At 39.3% G+C, this 17,059-nt stretch overlaps 1 protein-coding gene across 3 annotated transcripts; it reads left to right on the top strand.

The window, feature by feature from the left end:
- The first annotated feature begins 1,805 nt into the window (after positions 1-1,805).
- LOC144646046 (glutamate receptor 2-like) lies at positions 1,806-16,601 on the top strand. 3 transcript variants are annotated; one of them, XM_078505569.1, is made up of 16 exons: positions 1,806-2,243; positions 3,496-3,642; positions 3,918-4,154; positions 4,998-5,194; positions 5,983-6,036; positions 6,426-6,560; positions 6,825-7,007; positions 7,847-7,957; positions 8,381-8,551; positions 9,344-9,526; positions 11,408-11,593; positions 12,263-12,527; positions 13,665-14,032; positions 14,994-15,218; positions 15,637-15,812; positions 16,173-16,601. In XM_078505569.1, exons 1-15 carry the CDS (start codon positions 2,147-2,149, stop codon positions 15,808-15,810), a joined length of 2,733 nt encoding a protein of 910 aa, XP_078361695.1. In that variant the 5' UTR covers positions 1,806-2,146; the 3' UTR covers positions 15,811-15,812; positions 16,173-16,601. The 3 variants fall into 3 exon arrangements, with proteins under 3 accessions (XP_078361695.1, XP_078361694.1, XP_078361696.1); XM_078505568.1 differs by lacking the exon at positions 16,173-16,601 and adding an exon at positions 15,936-16,149; XM_078505570.1 differs by lacking the exons at positions 11,408-11,593; positions 16,173-16,601 and adding an exon at positions 15,936-16,149.
- Positions 16,602-17,059: the final 458 nt, after the last annotated feature.

Below are 17,059 nucleotides of genomic sequence, written 5' to 3'. Positions count from 1 at the left end.
AGTACATACGTCTCTGGTGGGCGAGCCTGGATAATTACGTTCGCGCCGCTATTATAATATTTGAGTCGCAATACGTAGAAGGTTGGGGAGAGATCCATTCACCCCAGGCCTCCCGCTTGCGAATCCAAGATGGCGCTCTCTCGCCAAAAGAACGCGGCATTATAACATAAACGCCATCGAGGCTAGTTTGCTGAGATTTGTCGAACGAGGTGCCATTTAAATAGAAACTGAGTTCAATTTTCGTGAACGCACAGAGATATGGAGGGGGGAAATGCGTTGGGCTTCTTGTCACGGCTTGGCCTTGTTGCATATCCAATGAGTCTTTGTCTCCAGAAAAAAAACCTACAACGCTGAAACTTTTAATGATAAAATTTGAGGGACGTAGACGTTCTCAGTTCACGTTTACATAGTTTCGTCTTGCAAACCTAACTTACTTTCCGGGGGGTTTTTTTTTTTCTTTTGGGGGGGGGGGTTTTTTAGGGGTTTGGGGGGGTTTATTTTTTTAAAAAAAAAAAAAAAAAAAAAAAAAAAAAAAAAAAAAATTTTAAAAAAATTTTTTTTTTTAAAAAAAAAAAAGGGAGAGATTTGAAAAAAAGGGGGTAAAAAAAAGGGAAAATAATAAAAAAGGGGTGCTTAAAAAAAAGGGGGCGCAAATAAAAAGGGGGGGCTTAATGAAAAAGGGGCGCTTATTTAAAAAAAAAAAATAAAAAGGGGGCGTTTATTCGGAAGGGGGCGCTTATTTAAAGGAGGGCGCTAAATCGAATCATTACGGTACTTCAAAATAAAACTGTGATAAAACTTGCTAATATTGAAACAGAATGCTCTTAGCAAAAAATGAAACTCATTAGCATTTCTTAGCAAAAGTGAAACACATTGTATCAGAAACTGTCTTAGAGAATGCGCAGATTGTTTGTCAGCTGAATACGCTCTGATTTTAATGTGATGGTTAACTGAAAATTCTGGGCCGGGCCAAGGGCCATTTTATACTGGACCATGTTAAATCGAAAAGAAGCAACTGTCATTTTAGTCAATTAACTTATCAATCAATCAATCAATCAGTCAATCAGTCAGTCAGTCAGTCAGTCAGTCAGTCAGTCAGTCAGTCAGTCAGTCAGTCATTCATTCAGTCAGTCAGTCAGTCACTCAGTCACTCGTCACTCATCAATCATTTTTTCAGTCAGTCATTCAGTCAGTCAGTCAATCAATCAATTAACTTTTTTTTATTGTTGCTATTGTCTGGAGCTATTTTTTTTTCATATTTACTGGGAATGCATACATCTCTGGGATTAGCCCCGCGATGGACTAGCGTATCCCATCCGGGTGAAAGTAGAAATACTTCCATTCGCATCATGCTAAGGCAGTCGGAGATTATTATAAGCGCCGCCGGCCTGATGGGCCACTAGGCTCGAACGCAGATTTTATTTTACCCATTTACGACCATTAACCATATATCTCTGGATGATACGCCTTTTATCATACACTTCGTAAAAGCAAACATTTATAAACCGTTGATGGGAAATAATCAATAAGATACAATAACTACGTGCAATAAGTTGTCTGTACGTGACCCATTAACAAAACTTAATTACAGCAAAACAATGCTTCAGTTTTGAGATTCAAAAGCAGTGAAGATGTGGTTGCTGATACTCTCTTCCACTCTTGCAAAAAGTTTGTTTGTAACAATACTTACTTGTTTAATTTGCGAAAAACAAAATCTTGTGATTGTTGCAAACTTGTTTTATTTCTATACATATATATTTTATATGCTTGTAAACCTGAAATAACAGTCTTAAACTAAGGTAAAAATGTGCTGGTGCAGTTGTTATGAGGAAGAATTTTGAAAAGTCTGTAATTATTCATCAATTTTGGCCTTTTCGCTTTTGTTTGTCGCATTTTTAACAAGTCCCACTCGCCATTTGGGAGTCAATAATTAATTTTCGCCGTGAGTACGTCCAAATAAAAGTCAATTATTGATGTGATGGTGAAAATTTGAACTGCAAACTAACTTCGCATTTTTTGGAAATCGTCCAGCGATGCAAGATAAAACAATGTCTGGTTTAGTTGTAACGTTTTCTAAACTCTCGCAGCAGAAGAAACGAAACAAGAATTGTTGAACAAATCAATTTTCTTTGTTAAACTACCCAGTATGGGTAAAATGTCGATAGTGGTTTTTCTAAACTTCGTTTTCTTCATGATTTGTTTGGCTCTCACTAAAGAAGAGACGATTCGGGACATCAAAATAGGTAAGTTGCTAAAAAAAGATTAAAAATGTTAAAAATGTTTAAAAATTGCTAAGTAAATATGCATGCTCAAAATTCTCCTTGGAAAAAGAAATAACGACATGATTCTTAATAATTCTATTTCGATGTTGTGTCAGACTGCGACTCAATTATTTTTATAAAGTCATTTCTTATGAATGAACTGTTTGTGTTAAACATCTTTTGAATCTCCAAATCAAAATATCAAAATATCATTGAAGTTTATGTATGTTGAAGGCAACATACATAACGTAAAAGTTTGAAGGCACCTTGGGTTTGAAGAAACATACATCAAACCTTTTCTCGTTTTCCGAAAACACAATTCAACGGATCTAGAAAGTTTTATAGATCGATGAGAACCTTTGAAACAAAAACGGTATTTCGTGGATAAGATCAATCATTTCATTAGTTCTTTAGTTTAAAAGTGACAAAGTAGTTACGTCAACTCTCTCTTCGACACCTCTATGCGCCCTCCGACGGACCCGGTCCCCCTCCCCTCTCTCCCCTCTCCCGGACCTGCCCCACCACATGTCTCCCTTCGACACTCTCCCCCTCCCTCCGCCCCGCGGCCGCCCTCCGTTTCCGCTTGACTGCGGTCGCTCCCCTCTCTTCTGTGTCCTCATCACTCTCTCGACCCTCTCTCGCTCCCGTCCCCGGTCCGTCGGCTACCGCCACAAAAAGCAAAAACATTGGCAATGATAACATTGTATCACGAGTCATCGAAGTGGTCATTATTCAGTCTTACACAGCGGAAAGAGAAAAGAGATATGTTTTGTAAAAGAAAAACGTCAGACATTTTCTTATCTAATGATTACTATTTAGCTGAATTTTTCCTTTGTTATATAAATTAATTACAACATCGAGAGTGGTCACGAGATTGGATAGTCTCAGAACTGATCTATAGTCGTACGTGAAGCAAACAAATTGAGAAGGACTTCATTTGAAAAAACCCTCAAACAATTGAATTTGTCATGGCCTTGTCCTACACGACTGTATGAGGCTTTTTACCTCTCTAAATGGATAGGGATTGTACGGACTTTAAGGATCTGGATATTCATAGAATAGATAATGGGATATTAAGATCCGACAAGTGCTTAAATTATCAATAAAAAATACAACAATAAAGGAAAGGCCTGAACTTATCATGCTTTTCGATCTCTATGAAGAATGATTCCTACTGGTTTTCCCGTTTGAATTTATATGTATTAAATACTTTGTGCTAAACTTCCATTTTTAGGAACGTTGCACCGCAAGGAATCCGAAAGCCTTCTTCGCGCACTAGAATACGTCTTCGATTACGTTCTTCCAAGGAAGCTACAGTTAGAAAACCTTAAGTTCACTCTAATCCATGTTAAGGTTGATGACAAAGATCTTCTTTCTAAGGGTAGGCAATGAACATTGCGTGGTTTTATTCTTAATATTCGCCACTAGTTATTGGACATTATTAGTGGCATGCCTGCATGGGAATTATCTGGTAAGATGCACCGTAAACTCTGCATTAGCTTAGTGCCTTGCCACTTGCAATAATAAAATTGTCTTCTGTCTTGTTGTTTATCAGCCCGGGTTTATCAGCTAATCGTGCAATTATGCCCGAGCTTCTGTATTTCGTCTATTTTTATATATTTGTCTCACATGAATACGTCTTTCTTTCAAATGTAGAAGTGGTGTCCACATTGTCCCAAGTTGTAACCATCATAGACTTAGCGTGTGAGGACGAGAAGGCTTCAGCTTTAAGTTCCCTACTTTATGTACCGATACTGAAGGTGGACGCCCTTAAAGATGATTCTGCGCACAAGTTTCTCATGTCTATCAGACCATCATATCATGTTGTCAGTCAGGCCTTGTTTGATGTCATGGATGTCTTTGAGTTTTCGAGAGTAGCGGTTGTGTATGATGGTAAGTTAGTTTGATGATAGCAAAATTACGCAACCTCGTAAAGCTACACCTTGTCTTCATCTAGTGTCTTAATTGCTGCATGGATTTACTATCTCTGCATTTTTGCGGGCAATAACTTTAAAGTGTACCCTCTATGTGTTTAAAAGGTTATTCCTAAGTATTGCATTGTGCACCCTTGAAAATGTAAGTCTGTCTCCGAGCCATGAGGCCCATACACCGGAGCTTATCCCGGTTTCCTTGCGCGACTAGGGTATTTCCTCCCCCCTGAATGGGATGCGTCCTCGCGGGTTACCCCCCACAGTAAATTCGCCGGTACCCATTTTCACCTGGGTGGAGAGAGGCACTGTGAGAGAAAGTGTCTTGCCCAGACACAACGCAGCCCCCGGCCAGGCCTCCCGGGGCCGTTCGACTCGGATCGAGGCGTTACCATGCCACCGCGCCTCCCACCTTAAAATGTAATGCGCATAAAAAATGCGTGATTAGCGCCCCGCTTAAAAAAAATGGTGGCATTCTCTTTTTGTCTGTAGCCACCAGAGAGGTGAATCGTCATTTTCTTGTAATCGAGTATGGTGCTCTATCATTTTTTTCTTGCGTATAAACAAGGTGCTGTTGCACCTTAACGAACGGGGACCCCGACCCCGCGTTTTTACTCCAAAAGTCAAGTTCCAGTAAAATAAACAACCATGCAATAGGCAAAGTTGGACAAAAATTGCAGTGCATGCAACAGGTTCTACTTCAGAGGAATGACCTGAGACCACCTGAAGAGGTGGAATTAAACATAAATACTTCATCATATTTTTATAATACTTTATGAATGCATAATTATTTATTATTCCTTTTCAGCTCGTAGAACCAGAGAAGCGTCCTACTTCTATGCCAAAGCGCGCCGGTGGCCGCGGTTTGATATTGAAATGATACCGGAGCTTATTTTGACAGACAGAAACCAGTTGAGAAACCCTCTCACTGCGTTACGCAAGTCGCACATCAAAGAAATAATTTTGTTTTGTGATCATAGAGACTTGGCGGAAATAATGAATGAGGTAACGGCGTAAATGTGTTCTGTATTTTATTTCTTTGCGCCCGGATTCGTCCAAAAAAAAAATAACGATAAACTTTTTTAAAAATCAGGAAAAACCCCAAAAAAATGACAGAAAAAAAATTTATGTACCAAAAAAACCCAGGATACCCCCTCTTCCTCCCCAAGGGAAAGGCACATTCCTTTTTAAAGCTTTTTTAGTTGCTTATTTCAATTCATAAATAATTAATCTAAGCCATGAAAGTAGATGCATAATGTTGATTTAATTTTTAAACTTTTGGTGCACAAATATCTCATTCAGAGGTGTATGAATCTTCCCCCATTCATTCCACCTGAGTGTGTAATTAAAACTTAGGCCGTTTCAATGATTGACAGTTTTGCTTAATGCTTACTTAGAGATGTAAAAAGGTTAAGCAAAGAGAAAATAAGGCACAAGCCTGGGCATTCTTATGGTGTCTATAAATGTGATAATGTAAACCACAATAGAAGACGCATTTGATTTGAAAAGTAAAGCCTTCCTCTGCCTCTGGTTTGCAAGGTTTCTTGAACAGAATGTGGATTGCAATAAACAATATTGAAGAAAGGGGTAAGGGAAAGAGAATGTGCAAGGTGTGTGACTCGGATTGCCAGTTAGTAAAGGATATTGCGATGGAACGCTAAAAGACTTGACAAAGATTTATCTTGAGTTCTAGACCCGTTTAACTCTCCCCCAATGGAGTTAGTGAAGGTGGCAAATTTAAGGCTAAATGCTGATTGCATTTTTTTTTGTAATCGTAATTTTATGTTGTATAGGCGCTGTTTGTTGGAATAAATGGCAAAGAATACCGGTGGATAACCTCTGATTTGGTAATGTGATATTTAAATTTACCTGTTATCTGCTTACAGTTGAGCTTTTTGTTGCATGGGAAAGTACCCTAGGGGTCTGTACACAGCATATTGGGGAACAAAATTATTATGATAGGGAGCATAGGCTAGGGAGGAACAGATTGGGATAAAGTAAGCACTGATATATTCGTTGATAATAAAACAAAACCAAATGAAGCCTTTTCCTAAACTTAGTGAATTTTCAGGCCAGTTTTTCAAAAAAAAAAATAGTATGTGTGTTCGCAGAGTAGATTCGACTGTATTTCGGTTGCTTGTTGAATCTAATCAACAGTTACATGATTGCCGTCAACTCAAATGCGACTAAGTTTCCCAGAGGTAGCAACTGAGGTAGCCCTTCTCTTTACTAACAGGAGGTAGCAGGCCCCAATCAGACATATCCCTCGATTCTTGGCATGCTTGGACTCAGGCTTCACGTTGGTGACGAGGAGGTAGCCAGGATCCTGGAAAAGCATGCTAATAATAGAAAAGGAGTCAAATACTCGCTGGTGAGAAATTGCCTTCTTTCTCAACATCTTAAAGGTTTTATGTAGTAGAAGCAAATCTAAAATAAGTTGATAAATGTGCTAGTAAAGTAGCACCAAACCAGTCCACAGGCAACAAGAAGAAAGAATAAATATAACCAACCCTATAAAGTGACAGAATTTCTGTCAGCATTATCAAGATATATCAGTGGCTGTATACTATGCACAATTTCGTAATTCCAGTGCATGGATAAAAGAACAAAATGTACCTGTCTGTCCTATCCACAGGCCATGTATGCATCAGTCCATGACGCAGCACTCGTTGTAGGTACAGCGGTGCAGAATTTTATGAACAGTGACGAGGGTATGGAGACAGTAGATTCACATTTCACTATTAGCGACTGTCCTTTACGGAGTACATCAACCCCGCATGGAGGACTAGGTTGGAAGCTTCTGCAGCAGATCAGAAAGGTACACACAGTGCCTGTTATATGCATGTTATGATTTCTACATTAAACATGTTAAAAGGACATGGTCAGCGTTCTTACCGCGCTGACCTGGACACTATTTTCACGTTTGAAAGTCCCCGTGGACTTTTTAACCCTTCGATCTGTTCTCTTCTCAGTGTTTCACTGGAAAATGTAGAGAGAAAAACACTGAGAAGATTGAAACAGATTTCTGAGTTTTCTACGCGTATTTTTATTTCGGGTTAAGGTGGACTTTTTCGAAAACTTGTCCAGGTCGCGCAGTCTGACGCTGACCATGTCCCTTAACATTACTCAGTCATTTCACTTGTGTTAACCAACAAAAAAGAACACAACTCTCAAAGTACCTTTTTACCTTGTTCTACTAAGATAATCTACTAAAAACAATTCGTTATTCAGTCAGTCAGCCAGCCAGCCAGCCAGCCAGCTAGCCAGCCAGCCAACCAGCCAGCCAGCCAGCCAGCCAGCCAGCCAACCAGCCAGCCAGCCAGCCAGCCAGCCAGCCAGTCAGTCAACTTGCTTTGTCGATAGCTCAGTTAGTCATTCATCCAAATAGCTCCGAAGGGAGTTCCACTTATGACGATATGCAGCCTTCAGGGTCCCAACATTTATTGTAGATATGTACACACTTGCTTAGCAATGAAAATCACATTGTAACAAGAAAATAATTAATTGTGTCTTGATCACGTTTCCTGTACGTACCATGCAGGAATGCATTTGTTTCGGAGTCCTCTGTTTGTTGGTTTATGTAACTAACTGTGATACAAGCTCTCCCCTTATGGATGTTTTTTTTTTTTACTATTTTTTTCAAATTTTCATTTTAAGGTGAAATTTCAAGGTCTGACCGGTGAGGTACAATTCAACCTGATTACGGGCGAGCGACGAGTTTACAACGGTTTGGACATTGTAAACGTTCTTGAACACAACGTACAAAAGGTTTGTGGGTTAAAATGGACTAGTTAACAGAATCTCTCAATCACTGACTTTCTTCGGTGAATAAAAGTGACGGCTGAGAATCATTCGTTTGAAACCTTTGGTGCCAACTATTGCTTAAAACATTGTTGGTCAATTTTTTTTAAAAATGTATGCGCATAATATAAAAGGCAATATTATTAAATAGCTTTTACTATAGCTGCCTGGGGTGATGATTTAAACGCTGATCATGGTAGCTAACCCGTGCTTGCAGAGGTGTTGTACCTGTTTTATAACGCACCAGTCGACCAGTCATACGAGACTCACAGCTCGAACTCAACCAAATTAACAAGGTTATAATTTTTTAACTGCTTAGGCAACGCAATATTATGAGACTAAGACGTAATATCGTTTGCGTAACGATTATTTATTTCTTCTTATTTCCAGATCGGCTCGTGGCAACCAGAACCTAGAATAAATGAACACCGCGTGTCATTTACCAATGAACACCCCCGGTGGGTGGGGGACTTCGCTGAATTCGTCAAGTGCCACAATCCAGGGAGCACTCGGTCTCTTGAGCCAGAGGCTATCCCAGTATTAAAGGTTACAACCGTTTTGGTGAGAAAAATTTGAAAAGTACAATTTCAAATACACTAAGCTTATAATTGATAGCAACAATTAGTGTGTAGTGGTGAATAGCTAAAAAATTTTTTTTTTTTTTAAATATATTTTTTTTTTTAAAATTTTATTTTTTTTTTATTTATTTCTTTTTTTCTTTTTTTATTTTTTTTTATTTATTTATTTTTTCTTTTTTTTTCCTTTTTTAATCTTTTAATCCATTTGAAAATTTATATAGAAATTTACTATAAATTATTATTATTATTATTATTATTATTATTATTATTATTACTATATATTTACAAACACAACTACAGTCTGAGTTAACAGATAAACAGCAAAAGACCACATTACCTCACAATGTTTCGTAGCTGTTCTTTTATTTCTTCTTCGCTCGAAGACGACATGCTTTCTCTTTCCCTGAAGCCAGTAACGAGTTATTTTCGAACCTTACAAGCGACTTACAACTTGTAATTTTCTCTTGTAGTTAACAAGCAGGGAGTGGGACAAAAACAATTTGAACTCCTGTAAAGTTTTATTGAATTGGCTTAAGTTCAAATTACTGGCGTAGCGCTTCACCCGTAACTACTAGTCGGACTCCGGCTTGTGACGACGTTTATTGAACTCGATTTTGCGCGCGCTTGTGAAAACGATGGTCCAACGAGTAAAATTACGAGTGTAAAAGTTTTATTAAATTGACCCCTGGAAGGGGTTCTTGTTTTGATGACCCAAAATAACTGACACTGAGGAAAAATAGCTACATCAGTCAATGTTCATTTAATTTCTTACCAGGAGCCGCCGTTTGTCCAAAAAGTAAACGAGTCGATGCCATTACCAGCTGGCAAAATTCCTAAAACTCTTCTACAAGGGTTTTGTATGGATTTGATTGAAGAACTGTCAAAAGAAGCAAACTTCGACTATGAGATTCATATGCATAAAAGCTACGGAGGAATGGTAGAGGAGCTAAAAAAGAAGGTAGACGTGGGCATCATGATGAATAATTACTCTTTTCATTTTTAAAGGCATCACATCCTTGTATCCAGTGTCTTCGTTTTCTTTGACCAACGGTCAGGAAACGAGCGACCCTGAAAAGTTCCGATTGGAAGTCCGAAAATATTGGACATCCGGTTGAATTGCGCATGCCTATCTTTCAAAAGCACGAGCAACGAATTTTTTCGTATAAAACTTCTGCTTATTGTTTTTAAAGCCAATCAAATTCGATTTGGTATACGGAACTTTCGCGAGTTGCTAGAACGAAGACTCGAGGTACGCGGATTGAAAGGCATCATGCAAAGCAACCGGTAATTTATGGATTGTTCAAGATACTTTTTAGAGTTTTGAATGGTTGTGGAATATTTTAACCTGCAATCATCAAAATCTCAAAACACATAACCATGACAAATTTTGCATTTTACATCAGTACAGTGCATTCAGAAATTTTGTTGTTCAGTTTGAAGTCTAAAGAGCTTGTTTTGTGTTTCACATAGTTTTAGTTAAGACAGTTTTACATGCAAGTATTCTAAACCCCACCCAAAAGTTTTTCAGTTTTCCCATTTTAAATTAGCGACCTTTTGAAACGTACAATCCACCGTACGGAAAAAGATGGCGCTTGTACATTTTACCACAATACCTTGCAAACCTAACAGAACCAATAGAGCACAAAGACAGTCACATTTCTGTGAAATTTGCCCTTGTACTAACAAAATTGTTCATGCGGAGTTTGAAGGTTTTACAACTTTTCTGTGCGTTTTTTATGGGCGTTTTTTTGCGTTTTCGCGCGCTAGGAATTATAGGTAAATGTACCATGCAGTCGCCATCTTTTTCGGAACAGTGGATTCCTTCCGAAAATAAACCTGCTTAAAACAAGCATCCCATACCAAGTTTTTCGGTTTCATTTCTATAGTCACAGTTTACTGTAGATTTTTAAAAGGTTTCGCAGAACCACAGGTTTGCTGGCTATCTTGGTGTTGATTAATTTATATAAACTGTCGGTCTGTCGGTAACGACAAATTTACCGACAAATTTTGTCCATTCGTCGGTTTGTCAGTCCGTACGACGGTACGCGTTTATGATAAAATATTTTAATGGTGATTCTGTAACGATTAGTGATAGCTGTAAGAGAGTGGGATGATTAAGGTGACGTTATTCGGTGATCCGCAACACCAAGAAAGCGCTGGTTTGTTAGTGTTCACGCTGTTTTATACGTTAATTTTTTTGTCAATGCTTTATTGAATAGACAAAATATAAGATGTCATTAAAGATGTGAATATTGTTTATCGTGGTGTAAGATACCAAATCTTACACCACGTAAGATAAGATACCTACTCTTCAAATCCGAGGGTAAACAAAGTGATGATGATGATGATGATGAAGATAGGTAATGAACGTTTATTCGTTTGTCTCACGATTGAATCGCTTTGAGATGTTGATCGCGACGTTTCGACTGCAATACTGCTAGTCTTCATTAGGCGATGAGGTCGATTGTTTACGCGTCGCTATTTATGCACGTTGGTTCGCTGTGATTGGTCGTTACCGACAGACCGACAGTTTATATAAACAAATCAACACCAATCACAGCGAACCAACGTGCATAAATGGCGACGCGTAAACAATCGACCTCATCGCCTGATGAAGACTAGCAGTATTGCAGTCGAAACGTCGTGATCAACATCTCAAAGCGATTCAATCGTGAGACAAACGAATAAACGTTCATTACCTAAAAAATAAGATACAGTAAAGAAAAACTGCTCTAGAAAAACTACAATACATTGAAATACATTGAGAATATCAACAATATAAACTAACGTCAATGCTGTGTTTGCTTTTTTAAAACTTGTTTAACTTGTACCTTTATAGGAAAAAGACATTGCACTTGCGCCGATCACAATAACCGCAGGGCGTGAGTTAGTCATTGACTTTAGCAAGCCATTTATGGACTTCAGCATGAGTCTTATAATGCATGAACCTGGCGAACCACCAATCAACATTTTTGCCTTTCTTCTGCCATTCGATGGTGGCGTGTGGCTTTCTACTATCGGAGTGGTATTGTTATTCTTCGCAATTCGTTTTTTAGTTATTATTATCAAATAATACAGTTTCGGACATATACGGTTGGGAAATTGGTCATATAAATATATTTTTTTATTATCCCCTCCCTTATTCAGTGTTGAGTCCAGAGACTACCATTATTTTCGAGATGGAAAAAACATTAATAAAAGGGGGAGGGGGGGGGGGGGGGGAGACGGAGTTGGAATCTGATATCAGCTTTGATCCCAAATTTCTCGTTAAAACCTGAAGTGTTTCAACAGTTTTTTTCCAGGACTGTAGTTTTCAATGGTGGGAGTTTGTGGTCGCTGTCAAATTTTCGTAGTTGGAGATAGAGATGCAGAATCGAAGCCATTTTTGCAATTCGCTACAAATCGACGGAAGCCATAAATGGTTTTGTGTGGTAGAAAATCGCCAAAGAGATGGTAATATAAACAAAAAAGGAACAAACATTTTAAGGTGCGCAATCTATAGCGCAGTCCCTTGGATGGGTAGAGTCCTGGAGCTTCCGATCCATTGTTGTTGAAAAAAAAACCCTTCTTGTTGGTAACTTTATTTTTATCCTTTGATGATTAAAGTTACACCCCCTTTGATGGCCCACTAGGTACAGTCAGGCATAAAAATTGCCTCGCATACAGATCTCATGACCTGTAAACGTTCTCTTAGGTTCTGGGTGTGACCGTGATGATGTGTATTTTGGACTATTTGAGCCCGTTCGGTTACCGTGCCCGAGCTCGCGAATCAGATGAAGAGCCTGGTAACGAGTTTAACCTGTTTAACAGCCTGTGGTTTGCTACAGCCTCCGTTCTCCAGCAAGGTCCGGACAACACTCCGCTGGCGCCTTCCGGTCGGCTGTTAACTTCCGCCTTCTGGTTTTTTATATTGATACTAATATCCACTTACACAGCAAACCTTGCCGCCTTCTTTACAAGTAAGTTTAGCGAATGAAAAATGCTTTTGAATTTTAAATTTAAAAAGTAGAATTTCGCTTGAAAGCGTTTACATGGGCTGATGTAAACACGAAAGTGAGTGTAAGAAAACACGATTGCTTATGTGAATCAAAAGCGCAAGCGAGCGTTTTCACAAAGGCTGTCAAGTTCTGATGTGCACACTGGCGGTATTAGCAGTTCATCTCAAGTGATCGTCCCAGCTAGGGTAGCTCTGACAAGGACTACTGTTGTTGGCGTTGTTGGTTAAAGTTGGTGTCGTTGTTGACTGGGTGTCGACAATCTGAACAGAGTTCTTCAGTGTCAATCGATGGTATTAAGCCTCTGAGACATGGAAGTTAATTGTTCAGTTTTGTGTAAAGTTCCTAGTCAGTGATTGTTTAGTTGTTATCATTTTCGATCCGTCTATTATAAGTACAGTAGAACCCCGGTAACTCGAACTCGGATAACTCGAACAACCCCGCTAACTCGAACTAACTTCCATTTCCCTTGGATTTGAACTCACTTTTCAGTCATTTTTACTCGGTTAACTCGAACTCGGATAACTCGAAAACCCCGCTAACTCGAACTAAATTTCGTTTCCCTTGATCCAAATTTGGGTCAAATTTACCCCGATAACTCGAATTTCGGTTTTTGCAACTCGCCACGGATGCCCATTGATTTGAGCAACGAACAGATCACGTATTTGACAGTCTTTTTCCACTCTTATCATAAGGATTTATAATCGTGTTAGTGTTTCTGACGAGATAAGTTTAATTTGTACTGTACTGTATACTGAAGTGCTGAAAAATCAGTAAACTATCAATTATTAACTTGGCTAATTAAATATTCAACCGACCCCAACCCCGCTAACTCGAACTATTTTTCGTTTCCCTTCAGAGTTCGAGTTACCGGGGTTCTATTGTAAGTTGTTTCGGTTCTGTTTGAAGTAAAAGTTCATTCTCCGTTTTGTTGCAGGTCGTAAGTAAGTCGTTTGTAGGTGCAGGTATTTGCTCTCGGGGTTGAATGCTATAAGGTTAAAAAAATAAAACTGAAGATATCAGCGTCAGCTGTTGCATGCGTCGGATGCACATGGAATATCTGGTGAATAAACCTACTAAAATAGTTTTATTTTCTTCCAGTAAAACGAACTGTTAAAACTATCAACTCCCTGGAGGAATTGGAAAATCAAAACGAGACCAAATACGGAGTTCTTAACAATGGCTCCGTGCAGAAGTTCTTCCAGAACTCAGAAGATCCTCTTTATTTGAAAATGTTCTCACACATGAGGGAGCACAAGACATTCGTCGACGCTACTTCAGAAGGTGTCAAAAAAGCCAGGAGTGAGAACTACGCTTACATAACTGAGCAGCCCTACCTGGAGTACTACAACCAACAAAAACCGTGCAATACAAGGTTGCTGAACAACCTTCTGCAAGCTAAAGGCTATGGGATTGGGCTGCAGCAAAACTCGCCTTACACCAACAGAATTTCTGTGGCAATCCTAGCGGTAAGTGATGCATTCTGCTTCTTCGTTAGTAAAATAGCTCGGGTTATCCAATCTCTCACGTTTTAGACCGTCACCACCGTCAGTGGTTTAGGTTAAATCAAATCTCGAGCCAGTCAAAGTGTAGTTCGCCCAGTAGATTCTCTCAGTGCACGAAATCCTGGTATTATGACCATTCAAATGAAAGCTATCGAGACTAAAGTTAATGAGGTACTGTTAGTTTTGCTGTAAAAAGTGGCCCTAATCCTTCCGTTTGTCGATGAAACTCCAGTATATGACTATTCATATGAAATTTGTTGAGAAACACTTTCACGAGCGATGCTGCTTGTCCTCTTCTATGAATTTGGAATTAATTTAGATTGTGAGGAGAAGGGTTTCAGGAAATAGGAAAAACTAGCCAGTGCGTTCGTGCTCTTACAGTGTCTCTCTCCGCCCAGGTGTATAAATGGGTACCATCAATTTGTTTGGGAAATTCTTATAACATACCGTAGAATTCCGGTTATAAGCCCTGGGCTTATACAACTTCGTAAGGGTTTTTTAGTGGGCTTATAAGCGGAGGGGCCTATATCCGGGAGGGCTTAGTAAGCGGAATGAAAGAAACGTTTCGAAACGAGCCCCGGGAGTGTTGATCAAAATACGTTTTTAAGTTAAAAACGCACAAAAAAGCGACATTTAGCCCTGTTCAGTACTGTCATCCGGAAGAGGGGGGCTTATATCCGGGGGGGGGGGGGGGGCTTATAATCGGATGTATTTTTTTTGTTTCCAGGTTGACAGGCCCATAACCGGGGGGGGCTTATAGGTTGGGGAGCTTATAACCGGAATTTTACGGTACTGAAGGGGTAACCTGAGATGGACTATCGTCTGATCTAGGGAGAAGTGCAGTACATAGTTAGTGTGGGACACTGGCTCAAATGCAGACCCTACCTTTGCCTAACCCTTTACTTTGTTTTCTACGTACTTATAGTTACGTGAGAGAAATTTCATTGAGAAGGCACGTCGAAAATGGTGGGATGAACGTAGCCACTGCCCAAAACCTTCACAGTCAAAAACAGGGGAAATACAGAGTCTTGACGTTAATAACATGGCCGGAGTTTTCCTAGTTTTACTGGGTGGTGTCATCGTCTCCTTAATTCTGGTTGTTATTGAAATACGCTGCAAGAAGCTGGTCGTGTACTTCACAACTGGCCAGGTAATATCCAGAGCCGTCAGTGACAATAAAAGTATCACTTTTTCCTCATAGAAGGTAACAATGGCCGTTTTCATACAAGAGACGGACAAAACGTCCAGACGGACAAATCACCTTAGTGTGAAAACGGGACGGACACGATTTTGGAAGTACAAGTCATCTGAATTTGTCCGTCGATTTGGCCGTCTAAGGAAGACGTTTTTGCGAGGACGACTTGGTTGACTAGACGGAAAAGTCGTCTAAAAGCCGTATTTAATTCACACTAGGCAAACAAATCGTCAGACGATTTGTCCATCTTTTTGTGTTAAAATGTCCAATGTCTTGAAATCTTCGAATTAAGCATGAACAACATGCATTTGGCAAACGCCATTAATATCGCAAACTGGTTATTACTAACTTCACAAGGACATTTCCTTTACAGAACGCTCTAAAGCGACGCCTGAATAGTAGCTGCGAGCCACAGGAAGAACCGGTTCCAAACGCTCCTAAGGTTACTCCAGTTCGAGTGGCTGTGGTGTTGTCGCAAGGAGACAAGGTGCTAAGACATGCAGTAGAGGGGAAGCCCAGAACAACTGCTTGGAACAAGTGGTTTTGAAGGTAATACATTGTTTGTATAGTTACATCACGTTAGGAATGGGCGTCTCTTATCTGACATATTATAAATATATGTTTTTTTCGTGACAGCAATAATTGCCAATTGTGGTAATTTTTTGCTTGCAGCTGTCACATTCTACGGGCTTACGACATGTTTACGACACAAAATGGTGGTACTAAACCAACGTTGCCCTTAAACGTCCTTACTGGATTGTCCTGACAAGGAAACTGCCTTGTGTGACATGGCCTTTAGGCTAACTGTGACTTATCAAGCTTACTTTAATACTCCCGTTTTGATCTGTCCTGTCTAAGAAAAAGTAATCTTTTTTTCCTTGTGTAACTGTGTGTTTTCAATAATTTCAGTTTCATGTAGATGAAGATGAAGACGATAAACATAATACAATGGACAGCATTGACAATATTGAGCCTTTGATTAAACGTCCAAAGAAAATCGTCAAATTCTTCCTTCCTCCTTTGCGAAGAATTGTGCGCACGCATCTCAAGAACTTATTACTGAAGTTGTTGTACGGATTGACTCATAGAGCCACGTACAGAAGCTTTAACGTTATGTTCAGGCTTCTGACTTATTGATCATGATTGATAGTTGCGTCTCACGATTCAAATATGTGTCGGCAACATGTACAGTTTTGGTGGTTCCTTCAAGTTCCGAACACTTTTAACAATAGTTTCAACATAAGACGAAACATAAGCAGGCCAAAAAAAAAAAAAGTGATATAACATAACGAAACTTGAAGATAAATGCTGTATGTGCCGTGCTAAAATGTGACGTGTAATTAACATAATTAAACGTGTAATTTTCACAGTGTCTTATTGAAGAGAGAGCCTTTCTGTTTGACTTTAAATTATGGAAAGAATTTGGTTGTGGAGTTATTAGCGTGTTTTAGCCTTTTGGCGCGTTGGATCTATTGCATTTGCGCTTGTGTAGCGCTCAGAAGTTCTTCACGTTTGTTTGTTTCCTATTAAGTTTAACCGCGGGGAAAAGAGAAATCCGTTAGTAAGCAAAATGGCCCACCGTCAAAATGGCTAACTCATTAAGACATTGCTATTGTTTCAATATTCATACGAAGATATCTCGGTAAAGAGAAGGATTTCCCCAGAAGCGTTTGAAAGATTTTGACTCTGTTGTGTTCAAGTGTCGACGTCATAAGATTTTTACACGAAGAGAAAATCCCCTCTGAATCATTCAAACAATAGAAATCCGTTAATAAGCAAAATGGTCCACCGTCAAA

The sequence above is a fragment of the Oculina patagonica genome, chromosome 3 (assembly GCF_052425735.1).
Source record: "Oculina patagonica isolate OP01 chromosome 3, crgOcupat, whole genome shotgun sequence".
NCBI lineage: Eukaryota > Metazoa > Cnidaria > Anthozoa > Scleractinia > Oculinidae > Oculina > Oculina patagonica.
The sequence above is the reverse complement of the archived record's forward strand: the minus strand, read 5'-3'. Positions and strand labels throughout refer to the sequence as shown.

Bases quoted from the DNA above. Each gene is read 5' to 3' on its own strand.
- LOC144646046 (XM_078505569.1), top strand. From the start codon at position 2,147: ATGGGTAAAATGTCGATAGTGGTTTTTCTAAACTTCGTTTTCTTCATG. The intron at 6,561-6,824 runs GTGAGAAATTGC...TCCTATCCACAG, and splicing joins AAGGAGTCAAATACTCGCTG to GCCATGTATGCATCAGTCCA. The intron at 7,008-7,846 runs GTACACACAGTG...TTTCATTTTAAG, and splicing joins TTCTGCAGCAGATCAGAAAG to GTGAAATTTCAAGGTCTGAC.